At 43.7% G+C, this 15,693-nt stretch overlaps 1 protein-coding gene across 1 annotated transcript in view; it reads left to right on the top strand.

The window, feature by feature from the left end:
• Positions 1-15,693, top strand: part of LOC136611720 (troponin T, cardiac muscle isoforms-like) — a 465,566-nt gene that overhangs the window by 41,099 nt on the left and 408,774 nt on the right. Inside the window, exon 2 of the mRNA XM_066591524.1 lies at positions 4,614-4,659. Within this exon, the coding sequence (XP_066447621.1) occupies positions 4,628-4,659 (32 nt within the window). The 5' untranslated portion in view covers positions 4,614-4,627. The remainder of the gene's footprint in view (positions 1-4,613; positions 4,660-15,693) is intronic.

Below are 15,693 nucleotides of genomic sequence, written 5' to 3'. Positions count from 1 at the left end.
TAGTCAGTCATGGGTATAAACAGATGATGGTAGATATCTCTGTATTGTCAGCTGATATATTTATACACAGTTTTGATAACCTCTCTCGGTATTGTAGTCCACCCATTCAGTTTGTTACTTTAGTTGCCCACCTTTGAACTCTCTCAAGCTCTGATATGTCCTTTTTGAGTATCGGTGCCCAAAACTGTATACAATATTCCATATGTGGTCTGACTAGTGACTTGTATACAGGAAGAACAATGTTCTTGTTATGTGCCCCTATAACTCTTTTGATGCTCCCAATGATCCTATGGTATATGCCAGCAACTCCCTGACACTGGTTGCTCCAGTTAAGCTTACAGTTAACTAAAATGCCTAAGTCCTTTTCCATGTCAATGTTACCCAGTGGTTTCCCATTTATTGTGTAATGGTGAAATGTATTTCCCCTGCCCTTGTGCATAACCTTACATTTATGAGTGTTAAACCTCATTTGCCACTTTTCTGGCAAGCCTCCAACTTATCCAGATCTTCTTGCAACCATATTATGTTCCCACTTGTGTTAATTCCTTTACATAGTTTTGTGTCCTCCTCTGCAAACATTAATATTATAGCAATTCTTCTATCAGGTCATTAATAAATATAAAAAAAAAATAGGGCTCAATATTGACCCTGTGGTACCCCACTAGTAATGGTGACCCAATCAGAGTATGTACCATTAACCCCTTAATGCTACAGGATGTAAATGGACGTCCTGGCAGAGGGGCACTTAATGCAACAGGACGTACACTTACGTCCTGTGGATAGCACGAGATCAGAAAAGATCCCACACTATCTGGCAGGGAGAACCAGCTGTCACTGATACCCACCCTCCTGCTGCAACAGCGGGGGTGCATCGGGACAGCGACCCCTGCTGTTAACCCCTTCCCTGATGATATCTATGTAGATTGTGGCACCTAAAGGGTTCACAGAGGGTGCATGCTCCCTCTGTGATGTTATCCGACTCTCGCAATGAAATCATGGAGAGCCCAACGGGTTGCCATGGCAACAGGATGCCAGCTGCAATACCATTGCCTATTATCGCTAATACATGCGATAAGGCATGGCAGTCATGCTATGCCTTATCATAGCGAACATAGGTCCTATAGTACAAGTCCCCCACAGGGACATAAAAAGTGTCAACAAAAGATAAAAATAATACAAAAAAAATAACAATGTAAAAAAAAAGTTTTAAAAAACTTTTTTTTGTGCTTTTTTCCATATTAGTATAATTTAAAAAAAAATTAAAATCCCAAATATTTGGTATTGTTGTATCTGTAATGATGCGTACAGTAAATTGAATGTGCTTTTTGTCCTGCATGGCAGGACGCAATAAAAGTGATCAAAAAAGCTGTATGTACCCCAAAATTGTACCAATAAAAACTACAGCTCGTCTCACAAAAAATAAGCCCTCACAGAGCACTGTTTATGGAAAAATAAAAAAGTTATAGGACTGTGAATGCAGCAATTTAGAAATAATTTCCCAAAAAATATTTTTTTGCGGAAAAGTGGAAAAACTTAAACAAAATATAAGAAATCACAAAGTCACAATATAAGAGTTTTGGTATCATTGTAATCGTACAGATCCATAGAAAAAATGCATTATGTGATTTAGGGCTCAGTCACACGGGCGCATCGGCACCCGTACACCGGCACCGATGCGCCCGTGTGACTGACAGTTAGAAGACAGCCGTACCTGAAGATGGCCATCTCTCTCCAGCGCTGATCATAGAACACATGACCGGCAATGGAACGGTCACATGTTCTTCCCCCCGGCGCTGCAGAGAGACGGCCGTCTTCAAGTACGTCCGTCTGCTGGCTGCAGTAACACGAGCGCCGATGTGCCCATGTGACTGAGCCCTTATGCTGCATGATTAACGCTGTAAAAAAAAAAAATTAATAAAAGTTTTACAATATAGTCTTATGTACCCAAAAATGGTACCAAAAAGTTATGGCTTTTGAATAATGGAGATGAAAATCCACCAAAAATCGTTGCGTCCTTATGCTGAAACTAGGCCATGTCCTTAAGGGGTTAATAACCACCCTCTGCCCACTATGGCCCAATTCTGACCCTTGTGGTACCCCACTAGTAATGATGACCCAATCAAAGTATGTACCATTAATAACCAACTTCTGCTTTCCATCACTGAGCCAGTTAATTACCCACTTACACACATTTGCACCCAGACCAAGCATTCTCATATTATATACTAACATTTTATGCAGCAAAGTATCAAACACTTTGGAAAAGTCCAGATACACAAGATCCAGTGACACTTCCCAGCCCTGTCTAGAACTTACCTCCTCATAGAAGCTGATCAGGTTGGTTTGACAGGAATCTTCTCTTATAAAGCCATGCTGATACGGAGTTATACAGCCATTTTCCTTGAGATACTGCAGGATAGTATCTCTTTGAAACCCTTCAAACCCTTTACCCATAATAGAAGTAAAACTTACCGGCCTGTCATTTCCTGGTTCACTTTTTGAGCCCTTTTTGAATACTAGCAACACATTGGCTATATGCCACTCCAGTGGAACCGTCGCTGTCACTATAGAATTCTTAAATATGAAAAACAAAGGTCTGTCTATCATATTACTTAACTCGCTTAGAACATGGGGGTGTATGCCATCGGGACCCAGTGATTTGTCTATTTTAATCTTTTTAAGACTGCTCTGCACTTTTTCCTGGGTTAGACTGGTGACACTTAGTGGAGAGTTTACATTATCTCACTGCAATTTATCTGACATTTCCTTTTCCACTGTGAATACACTGGAGAAAAAGCTATTTAATATATTCACTTTCTCGTCATCACGCTCTACAATTTCTTCCAAATTATTTATTAATGGGTCATCACTTCTAGTGTTAATCTTTTTGCTATTTAAATAGTTAAAGAACAGTTTAGTGTTAGTTTTACTCTCTTTGGCAATAAGTCACTCGGTCTCTAACTTTACTTCTTTTATCTGATTTTTACATAATTTATTTTTTTCCCTATAACTTTTTAGTGCTTCTTTGTTGCCTTCTTGTTTTAGTAGTTTAAACGCTTCCTTTTTGCTATTTATTACATCTTTATTGAGCCACATTGGTTTTCTCCTCTTACTAAGTCTTCTATTCCAGTAAGGTATGAACCGCTCACAGTAAGCAATTAGGATGTTTTCAAACGTTTTCCATTTATCGTTTGTGTTCTTATCTTTGAGGATATTATCCCAGTCAATAAGGTTAATGGAATCACTAAGCTAATCAAACTTGGCCTTCCTAAAGTTTAGCATTCTCCTAGCTCCTGAATAAAATTCTGTCTTCGACGATAAGTTGAAATTTGGTCACTATTTGCCTTGTCGTCCCCCCCCCCCCCCCCCCCCCCCCCAGTTTGCATCCTTATTATTCTGTCAGGTCTATTGGTTAATATTAAGTCCAAAATGTCCATCCCTCTAGTCAGGTCCTGTTGGGAAATAGAATTATCTTTACACGTAAACGTCAGAAAGTCGTTACCTCTATGAGATCTGCAGGTTTCGGCTTCCCAGTTTATATCCAGATAGTTAAAGTCCCCCATAATAATTATCTCATTGTGATTTGATACTTCATCTATTTGCTACAATAATAGATTTTCAGTAGTTTCTGTTATATTCGGTGGTCTATAGAAAACCCCTATGAGGATTTTATTGTTGTTTTTACCTCCATGTATTTCAACCCACAGAGACTCTATATGTTCATCTCCCTCCCATAAATTCTCATAATATGGGCTTTAAACAGGATTTTACATAAAAACAAAACTCTCCCCTATCCGTGTTTTATAATCTCTTCTGACCAGATTATAACCCTATAAGTTTACAGCCCAGTCAAAGCTTTCATCTAACCAGGTCTCCGTTATTCACACTATGTCGTAGTTTTACTCAGACATTATGTCTTCTAGTTTGTTTCCTTTATTGGTCAGACATCTAGCATTAGTCACCATACAGTTTAGAAGGTTTTGGTTATTTTTACATTACGTGTATCCATATTAACTATTCTACAAGTTCTATCTGCAGTAACTCTTCCCACCACTTCACTCCCATTTCCATTACTGAGTCCCAGGTCACTGTCTACACTGTCTTTCCTCTATCTCTCTGGTTGTCCTCACTTCTAGTCTCTAGTTTAAACAGTCCTCCAACCTTCCAGCAATCTTCTCCTTCAGCACAGCTGCACTCTCCCCATTGAGATGCTGCTCATCCCTATGGTAGAACCTGTAGCCAACAACAAAGTCAGCTAATTTTTTTTTAACCAATTTTAGTGAGGGATAAAACCTGATGCACATATGCATAGCACGCATTGGTAGTCTAAGACACTGCATGCTGATATAACTGGACAGCAGTGCTCATGTGGACACTACCGGTTAAGCAAAGCAGGTGTAGTGTCTTAGACTAATGATACATACTAATGCACATAGTGCATCAAGTTATCAGAGAAGCTGGTGTGGCCATCTTTGTTTCTCCAGGCCCTAAGGGTTGCTTTAATTATTTGTTATTGTTTGTGAAAACATTTCTAACATTAAAAGTGTAGAAAAATATAAAAATAATAAAAAGTACAATTAATAATTCTTTACTTTTGTGTATTCTATTTGTAGCCTCCGATCCCACCATGTCTGATGCCGAAGATATAAAAGAATATGAGTATGTATTTGCTGGCTTTGCTTTCATTTCTCTGGCACCATATAAATTCCAGCTTCATAAGCAATATTGTATAACATAATCGCCTTATTTCTAAGACTTATTTTTTATCTCAGAAATAAGGAATAACCCGTGGATTTTCTACAGTGAAGGAAAGTTTCTCGCAAATGCAGCTACGCTTTCTGAACAGAATTTTCTAATGTTCCTATTCTGTTTCCTAACAGGGCCTATGTGTGTTGTTTAAAATATATATGCAGTGACTTTTCTTTTGTGGTGATTATTTGCCAAAAAAGGCAGAAAATTTGGAACATACGTATTCAGGTCTTAGTCAGACAGGCGTTTTTAGCCGCGATTTGCGCATGTGCATGCGTCCGGCGATTTTATAAAACCATTGCTTTGCAATGGTATCGGACACATGAGCGCTTTTTATGCGCTCGTCCGATAAATTATAGAGCAAAAAAATCGCAGATCGCACCTATCTGCGATCTGCGATTCCTGTTCTCTTCTCTATATGCGCTCAATGGGGCCGGCGGCAGCAGCGCCGACCCCATTAAGAACATATAGAAGACAAATCATTCTTCTCTGCCACAGCTGTAACAGCTGTGGCAGAGAAGAACGATGTTTGCCCATTGAATTCAATGGAGCCGGCAATACAGCCGCTCCATTGAAAGCAATGGGCTGCCGGCGTGCGCAGGGTTAATTGTCGGGAAGGGCTTAAATATATAAGCCCTTCCCTGCAATTCATCCTAAAATGTGTTAAAATAAAAAAAAATTGTATACTCACCTTTCCGCTGCAGCCGGAGTCCAGCCGTGGCCGCTGTCAGTTCTCCTGAACTGCTTCTCAGCACTATCAGCCGGCGGGGCTTAAAAAACCCTGCCTGCTGAATGATCTGCCTCTGATTGGTCACAGCCCTGACCAATCAGAGGCAGGTTTCACTCACACACCCATTCATGAATTCATGAATGGGTGAGTGACTGCTGCCTCTCAGCGCTGAGCCAATCAGGGGGCAGGTATGACTCACACCCCCTTCACACCCACAGCAGGACGGCCGCGCGGAACTCCGGCTGCCGGGAGCAGGTAAGTATATATATATATTTTATTTTTACACATTTTAGGATGCATTGCAGGGAAGGGCTTATATATTTAAGCCCTTCCCGACAATTCATCCCGGGCTCGCCCGCAGCGCATTGCTTTAAATGGAGCGGGCTCTATTGCCGTCTCCATTGAATGCAATGTGCTGGACAGCTCTGGCCCGTTTCTAATGAAACGCGGCTAGGAGCAGATTTTCGGGCGATTTGCGGGCGACTTGCGCGCATCGGTCACGCGATTTGCGGATGCGCATCCGTCATGCGATCCGCAAATCGCGCGAAAAAAACGCCCGTCTGACTAAGGCCTTAGTCACACGGGCATTTTCGAGCGATTTGCCCATCGCATGACGGATGCGCATGCGCAAATCGCGTGACCGGCGCCGAAAAATCGGCCCAAAAATCGCCCGAAAATCTGCTCCTAGCCGCGTTTCATTACAAACGGGCTGGAGCTGTCCAGCGCATTGCATTCAATGGAGCCGGCAATACAGCCGTCTCCATTGAAAGCAATGCGCTGCGGGCGAGTGTGGGATGAATTGTCGGGAAGGGGTTAAATATATAAGCCCTTCCCTGCAATTCATCCAGAAATGTGTAAAAATAAAAAAAATATATGTACTCACCTGTTCCCGGCAGCCGGAGATCCGCACGGCCGTCCTGCAGTGGGTGTGAAGGAGGTGTGACTCAGACTTGCCCCTGATTGGCTCAGCCTGAGCCAATCAGAGGCAAGTCTCAGTCACACCCATTCATGAATTCATGAATGGGTGTGACTGAGACTTGCCTCTGATTGGCTCAGCCAATCAGGGGCAAGTCTGTCACACCTCCTTCACACCCACTGCAGGACGGCCGTGCGGATCTCCGACTGCCGGGAACAGGTGAGTACATATATATTTTTTATTTTAACACTTTTCTGGATGAATTGCAGGGAAGGGCTTATATATTTAACCCCTTCTCGACAATTCATCCAGCGCTGTCCGGCAGCCTATTGCTTTCAATGGAGACGGCTGTATTGCCGGCTCCATTGAATTCAATGGGCAAACATCGTTCTTCTCTGCCACAGCTGTTACAGCTGTGGCAGAGAAGAATGATTTCTCTTCTATATGTTCTCAATGGGATCGGCGCTGCTGCCGCCAGCCCCATTGAGCGCATACAGAGAAGAGAACAGGAATCGCAGATCGCAGATAGGTGCGATCTGCGATTTCTGTTCTATAATTTATCGGACGAGCGCATAAAAAGCGCTCATGTGTCCGATACCATTGCAAAGCAATGGTTTTATAAAATCGCCGGACGCATGCGCATGCGCAAATCGCGGCTAAAAATGCCCCTCTGACTAAGGCCTAAGGCCTCACAGTAAATACACAGTGTAGACGCTATTTATAAGGGAGCATTTTACTATTCATATAGGGCACTCGGTCAGTAGCTCTGTTTATGTGGGAGATTTTGCTGGCACTATCATTAAGGCCTCATGTCCACTAGGAAATTCGGGCCCACGCGGATTCTCCATGCAGAATCCCGCAGCAGGACCCTCCTTTCCCGGGGACATGAGGCCTGAAAATAGATTTGTCTTATCTGTCCGGACGCTGCGGGTTTCCGTCCGGCGCGGCTGGATCTTCTTTCTCTCTGCCTGGCGGATGCGCTCAGCATGCGCTGTGCACTCTTTTTTTTTTTTTTTTTCTTTTTGAACTCCTGCTCTCCCGTGCTCCCGCGCCGGAGAGCAGAAATTCAGCTGCGGGTGTACCGCGGGACTGGACGGCTTCCATAGGCTTCTATGGAAGCCTGCGGGAGACGTCCGAGCGGGAGACCCGCAGAAAATGGAGCATGCTGCTTTTTCTCTCACTTGCGGGAGAAAACACAAATCCATTAAAATGCCATCCTCGGGTGCAAATTTCAATTTAATTGCCCGTGGATGGCCAATGGATCCTTATGGGCAAAATTGAATGCGGATTCCGCAGCCGAAATCCACAGCGGAATCCGCAATTCAATTTTGCTCATGGACATGAGGCCTTACAGAGAAGTCTGCTGACAACATTTTTGAGAGTACTCTTCTGACACTGTTAATGGGCAATGATAATGCTAGCACTTCGGCTATCTTTATGGTGGCTTGTAGTGGGGTTTATAGAGACAAAAATATTTACGCTTTCCTGCTTTTTTGGCAATTGTGTTTTGCTAATCAAACCATGCTATGGTAATGTTTAATTGCCAACAAATGATCTATTTCTCAATTTAAACGGGTTTTACAAGTTATAAAAAAAAAAACACGTAGCGAAAACATATTCCGGTAATGAATTAGCCTTGTGAAGTGTAAATAATCAGTTTTTCCTGGCTCATGTGATCCATGGAGAGCCTTCTGTTATTGTTTATGCTCTAGATATGAGGGATAGGTTTGTTTGCCTGTGCCCACAACTCCTACCACAGTTGGCAAGTAAAGACAGACTAGGCGCACATTTTGTTTGCCTAAGTACAACTATTTTCCTACTCTTAGCACACAAAAACGGGCATTTCAATGAGTCCCAATACACCCTTTTCAGTATGATCCTCAACATAAGTCTTGTAGGAACCTGTAATCTCTCAGTGGTCGTACTTGTGCTGTGTCAGCTCTAATATAGCTAACACAGCCTTTGCCAAAGTTGTTTGAAACTTTGCAGATTGTAAAAATACTACCTATGATAGTATGTTTCTGTTGGAAATTCCTTCATGCACCTTTGCATCAAATGTTCAAAAATATGCAGCAGGTTTGCTGGGCTCCTTATGGGTGCTGACTATCCTACAAAGATCCTGAGATTTGTTGGGCTTCGCTGCCCTTGCTGGTATTGGACGCTTACCCCTTCTGTTCTGGGGTGATCTGATCCCCAACTGGGTCTGTGGCAGCCTCCTGTCTGCATCTCGTGTTGCGGCCTGGTGAGGTCTAGGAGAGAGATTGCTTTTCGGAACATTCGCCATCGATGAGGTATACACTTGTCCAAGCAATCCCTTATGACTTAGGCCGCCTGCACATGGGCGGAAATCCCGCGGGATTTCCGTCACTGAAAGCCTGCATAGGAGTGCATTACAATACGCACTCCTATGCAGACGGCCGCGGTTTGGCCGCGCGAAATGTCGCGCGGCAAACAAACCGCGGCATGTCCTATTTCTGTGCGGGGCTCGCAGAGCCTCGCACAGAAACGTCACTCACCCGGCCGCCGGCTCCGGTCTGCGCATGCGCCGGCTGCCCGACAGCCGGCACATGAAAGAGCCGGGGCCGCCGGGCACGGATGAGTACGCGCTGCTCCCTGCAGGCGCTGGGATCAGGTCTCACGGCAGGAATTCTCGCCGCCAAATCCGACCCGCCCGTCTGCAGGCGGCCTTAGTCACACGGGCGCATCCAGGCGCCGATGTGCCCGTCTTCCTGCTGGATAAGACAGCTCCATTTCCAGTCATGTGTTCTTTCTTCCGGCGCTGCGGAGAGTCATCCGCACCTGCAGTCATCTTCTTCATGCAGGAAGACGGGCACATGGGCACCCGGATGCGCCCGTGTGACTAAGTCCTTAATCTCCCAGCGGTCTTACTGGTGCGGCACTGGTTACCACGCATCATGTGGAGCAGCTTTAGAATCAGTAATACCACCCTTCAGCCCTAGTCCTGTAGTTGTCACGACAGCACGCAGCCCCCCGATAAAGAAAAGCAATTTATCTTCTTAACAGCCTGCTGGGAAAGTCTCTATTGTTACCACCTGCATGTGGCAGTATAATTATAGCTGAATTTGATGATCCATCATAATATTTTCACTACCCACAATTGTGAATCAAGCAAGTACCTATTATACATAGTAAAATTTAAGAGACTAAGTATACTGTTTTCTCCTCCTTTTCCTTGACTTTGAAAACAACTACTACAAACAAATCACACAGTCTGGGACTTGTAATACCTTTAAGCACTAAATTCAAGAAACCCTATTTATATAGGTGCTGAAGTGTGCTGAAAAGCTGGCTGCTTACTTCAAAAAGAAAATCGTCAACTTCCGGCAAGAAATAACCTCCCAATCCCAGACTAGCCCGACCCTAGTCTCTTCAGTATTGCACCTAGCTCTTGCTCACTCTCTTCCTCTGTCCTTAAACTAAGGACAGAGGAAGAAGTCTCCAGATTGTTTTATTCAGCTCGCCACACCACCTGCGCTAGGGATGCTTTTCCCTCACACCTCCTCCGAACTCTCCCCCCGGTTGTCAGCTCCCACCTCACCACTATATTCAACCTCTTTCTGACCTCTGGCATTTTCCACTCCTCATGCAAACATTCTATCATATCCCCACTGCTAAAGAAACAGACTTTTTACTCAACCTTTGCTGCCAACTATTGACCCATCTCAAACCTCCCCTTCATCTCCAAACTTTTAGAATGCCTGGTTTACTCCCACCTCATAAGCTAAACTCTCTTCTTGATCCCTTACAGTCTGGCTTCCACCCTCTACACTTTACAGAAATCACCTTTACAAAAGTGTCAAATAACTTCCTCTTCAATCTCTCCGCAGCTTTTGACACTGTTGACCACAAAGTACTCCCCAATATGCTTCGCTCCATTGGTCTAAAGAACACTGTCCTTTTCTGGTTTTCCTCCTACCTATCTGACCATTGATTCAGCATATCCTTTGCAGGCTCTACCTGCTCTCTTCTTCCCCTTGCTGTTGGGGTCCCCCAGGGTTTGGTCCTTAGCCCCCTTCTCTTCTCTATTTACACAGCCCTATTCGACAGACTATCAGGAGATTTGGTTATCAGTACCATCTCTACACTGATGAAACCCAGTTATACACCTCTTCCTGTCACATCACAGCACCATTCCTTAACAATGCCACCAACTGTCTGTTGCGCTCTCTAACACTATGTCCTCTCTCTACCTAAAACTGAACCTCTCAAAAACATGTCCTACTGGTGTTTTCTAACTCTGCTAACTAACCTCATCCTGACCTCTCCATCTCAGTGTGTGGCACCACCATAACTCCCAGACAGTATACCCGCTGCCTCTAGGTTATATTTGACTCCGATCTCTACTTTAACCCCTACATCCAATCTCTTGCCTGAACATGTCCTTTGCACCTCAAGAACATTCCAAGAGTCCTCCCTTTTCTTACAGTGGACATGCTAAAAATGCTCACTGTTGCGCTTATCCACTCTCGGCTTGATTATTGCAACTCGCTGCTGATCAGCCTTCCCCACACCAGACTCTCTCCTCTCCAATCCATCCTGAATGTAGCAACCAGGCTTATCTTCCTGTCCAGCTGCTACTCAGACACCTCTGCCCTGTGACAGTCATTGCACTGGCTGCCAGTCAAATACAGAATTTAATTCAAACTCACTACCCTCGCAAAGTTCTTAACAGCACCACGCCGCCCCATATTGCATACCTTATCTCAGTCCACCACCCAGCCGGCACTCTTTGCTCCGCTAACTGAATCGTATTAAGCACCCCTTTAATGTGAACCTCGTTATCACCCCCAAGACTTCTCCACAGCAGCACCAGTCCTCTGGAACGCACTACCCTAAACTATCTGGGCAATCCCTGACACACAATATTTTAGGTGTGCTCTAAAAATGCACCTCTACAGGGAGACATACCATATATCCTAAACTAAACCCCTCTTTACGCTGCCTGATAGCATGCTCCCTGTCCTTCTTACTGCAACCCCTGCTAGCTGTAATCAACTGCCCCCTGTAGTCATACTGATTCAGCCACTATACAGCCCAGTTTGACTATTGTCTATGTGTATAGCACCCCTCACTCTCCACCTCACCATACCTTGCACAGCTCCAGCCCCTTTACCTTCTGTATCACCCCATTATTTGTAGTATGTAAGCTTGTTGGAGTAAGATCCTTACCCCTACGGTTTCCATCAATTGATGACTACATGTAACCGTGGTTGTTGTTTTTGTTCCCCCTGTTTTCTAAATGCTGTGGAATATGTTAGCACTATATAAATAATTATTATATAAATGTCAGGCAATACAGTGGAAGTCTAAATCACATCTGCATCACTATTGCTATTATCTAGCCTAACTCCACTTATATCTAAATTATATCTATTATGAGCACAAGTGCTAAGAATTCATCTGCAGCTGAAAAACTACAGAATTTTGCTAGCATGGATACCCCTGACCCTACACTGCGCTTGACATAAGCCAACTGAGCTAAAAATAAACAGAATGATATAGAGTCAGACCAAAAATCTGAGCCTACTCTATGCCAAGTCTCATCACAATTATTAGACGCCATCAACACCCACAAAACCTCTCTGGCAGGAAAAATGGAGAAAATAAAAATCAATGTCAATTTATTTAGATATGACCTACAAAATATGCGGGGTCAGCTGCATGAGATGGAGGACTGCCTCTCTAATGTTGAGGATAAGCTACATTCACTCCCTGCTACAGTAGAGTCTGAAATTAAAAAAGCCGAAATATGCCAATCAAAACCTTAAAAATCACCTTCCTTGAAATAACTAAGTCATTATCGGCCTTCATCAAAGCCGGAAGGGTCACACTCTGAGACTTTCCTGGAACAGTGGATCAAATCAACACTGGGTAATGATGTTTTTTGCTCCTTTATAGTGGAAAGGACTCATCAAGTCCCAGCAAAAGCGCCTTTACCTGGAGCCCCCCCTCACAACCATTATTAGCCAGACTCAACTGCTGAAACCATGATATTGCTCTACGCCAGGCAAATCTTAAGAGTCCTATCAAATATAATAATGCAACAATTTCAATATTCTCTGACTTCTCAGCAGACCTGCAGAAGTGAAAAACCCTGTTTGTGGAAGTGAAAAATAAATTCAAAAACCGAGGAATTCAATACTCAATGCATATCCGGCATGCCTGTGGATTGTGGTGGATAGCTAAGGAGTAGCCAAAATGCTCGAGTGCTCGTTACTCGAGTCGAACTTCCCGCGATGCTCGAGGGTTCGTTTCGAGTAACGAACCCCATTAAAGTCAATGGGCGACTCGAGCATTTTTGTATATCGCCGATGCTCGCTAAGGTTTTCATTTGTGAAAATCTGGGAAATTCACGAAAGTGATGGGAACGACACAGAAACGGATAGGGCAGGCGAGGGGCTACATGTTGGGCTGCATCTCAAGTTCCCAGGTCCCACTATTAAGCCACAATAGCGGCAAGAGTGGGCCCCTCCCCCCCGCACTGTCAGCATAAAGATCGTTCTCCTCTGCCACAGCTGTTACAGCTGTGGCAGAGAAGAACGATGTTAGCCCATTGAATTCAATGGAGCCGGCAATACAGCCGCCTCCATTGAAAGCAATGGGCTGCCGGCGAGCGTGGGATGAATTTTTGGGCAGGGCTTAAAAATATAAACCCTTGCCTGAAAATCATCCTAAAATGTGTAAAAATAAAAAAAAAATGCATTCTCACCTTTCCGCTGCGGCCGGAGTTCAGCCGCATCTGAATTCATGAATGGGTGTGTGTGAGAGCTGCCTCTGATTGGTGAGGCTGTGACCAATCAGAGGCAGCTCATTCAGCAGTCGGGGATTTAAAATCCCCACCTGCTGAATACTACAGAGAGCAGTTCAGGAGAACTGCCGGCCAGACGCGGCTGAACTCCGGCTGCAGCGGAAAGGTGAGTATACATTTTTTTTTTATTTTTACACATTTTAAGATGATTTTCAGGTAAGGGCTTATATTTTTAAGCCCTTCCCGAAAATTCATCCTCAGATTGCCGGCAGCCCATTGCCTTCAATGGAGCCGGCTGTATTGCCGGCTCCATTGAATTCAATGGTCAGTGCTCGTTTAATCGAGATGAGTACCGCGTGGTGCTTGTCTCGAGTAACGAGCATCTCGAGCACCCTAATACTTGAACGAGCATCAAGCTCGGACGAGTATGCTCGCTCATCTCTACTAAGGAGACTTTCCCACACCCACATGTTGAAGCCTTGGAGTGGCTCCTGGCACATACAGCCTGAGTTGGTGCTCAAAAGTAATTAGCATTTTTCACAGAGACTTCAGATTTGATTTGTGGGACTACAACTACAATATATTCTCCTGCTTTAATCAAAATGGTAATAGAACTTAAATGTTTACATACCTTGCAACAATACCAGTAAAAGTCCCGTTAGGTTTTGTTTTTTTTTAATCCTTAGAAAATCCCACATCATTACATTTATTTGGGGCTCATCTTTCTCTAAATTGAAATTATCTACTTTACATAGACGTGATGATCAGGCTTGGATGGCTCTGTCAGTCATCCAGCCCTAATATTAGGTAGGCCAACTGTGAAATATACAACCTTTGTTTCTATGCAAGGAATTGCCCATTGCAGACCATTATTTAGCTGGAATAGTAGCAAGTAAAATATTACTTAGTTTTCTGGAGCCCCCTGAATTTACTAAACCCTTTACTCTATCACCATTGCACAGATTAGCTTTGTCTGCTTGGCATACAGCTTCAGTTATTAAGGCCCATTTAAACACAATGATTATCGCTCAAAAGATGTCGCTCAAGCGACTATTAAGCGATAATCGTTGTGTCTTTTAAAGCACAAGATGATCGGTCAGGATGAGCTTGTCTTCTGCATCCAGCTGTTCCCTGCTCGGAGCACCCGGCTGTTATACAGCTGAGTGCTCATAGTGGAGGATGCAGAAGACAAGCGGGGTGTCCCCGCTTGTCTTCTGCATCCAGCTGTTCCCCTATCCAAGCGCCTCGCTGTTATACAGCCGAACACTCGGAGCAGAGGATGCAGAAGACAAGTGGGGTGTCCCTGCTTGTCTTCTGCATTCAGCTGTTTTCTGCACGGAGCGCCCGTCTGTTATACAGCAAAACAATCTCATCGGAGGATGCAGAAGACAAGCGGGGTGACCCCGCTTGTCTTCTGCATCCAGATGTTTTCTGCATGGAGCGCCTGGCTGTTATAAAAGGCAAGTGGGTAGGAGCTCTTAGGGGACATGTATGGAGATAATATGTCTTTTACTCAGTTATGCAAGAGCTTGAAGGTACCTCAACTCCAACTATATAGGTACTTTGAACTATGTCATGCCTCAAATTCTGAATTCCCCCCGTTTCAACTAAAATTTCCAAATATCCCACAATAGGTATCTTAAAATGTCAGGGACCTAAATGATTAATATCCGTACTATATACACACCTATTATCAACCAAAGCCAGTGAGATGAAAATATCATATTTCCACATTGAATAAGTGAAAGTGAGTAAAATATAGCAGCACTCCTATATGTATATATGGTAATATGGTAGGAAGATAAAATAAAATGAAGTTATACTTCATTGTACTTTCTAGGGGAATCCCAGAACAGCGAGCTCCCATAAAATCCAGGTACGCCTTAAACCAATTTTTGGTATGTAATTAGGACCAAAGCCACAAATTCTAGGCTATCGTCATCTTATACAAATATGGTACATCAAAACAGGTATGCAACGAGTTTTGGAGGTTCTACCTCCTTTAAAATAAAGACATGGTATTTATAATATCCGTTAGTTTCCCCCCATCTTCACAGATGGCAAGGGGGAAGGCGTGGTTATATCTTTCTGCCAATTGATCAATTTAGCAAATTTTTTCCCGTGGGGCTTAGCATATGCAGCCACCAGAAGTGTAGCGTGGTACTATGTCACTGGAGCATACGTTTCTATATGTTTAAGTATTTTATATCTTTTTTAAGTGTTTCTCATTTTTTTATGGTGATATTTGACTTGTTAGATGAATAATTATGGCCACATTATACACAAATATTCCTCAAAGAAGCTCTGTTTCTGGCCTGAATGGCAATCGCTATGAAATGGATGGCTGTGGAATTGCCTTCCATTTCAAGCTGAACGAGACTGATCAATGTAATAATTCCTTATGAAAAAATAATATATCAACATGTGGGTTGTCCTTATAAATTTTAAAAAGTTTGGGGTACCTGGGGTCACATTCCACATAGCAAATTGACTGATTAAATTCCTTTTCACATTCCTTCCGTGCCCCCC

This window comes from Eleutherodactylus coqui, chromosome 1 (assembly GCF_035609145.1).
Source record: "Eleutherodactylus coqui strain aEleCoq1 chromosome 1, aEleCoq1.hap1, whole genome shotgun sequence".
Lineage (NCBI taxonomy): Eukaryota > Metazoa > Chordata > Amphibia > Anura > Eleutherodactylidae > Eleutherodactylus > Eleutherodactylus coqui.
The sequence above is the reverse complement of the archived record's forward strand: the minus strand, read 5'-3'. Positions and strand labels throughout refer to the sequence as shown.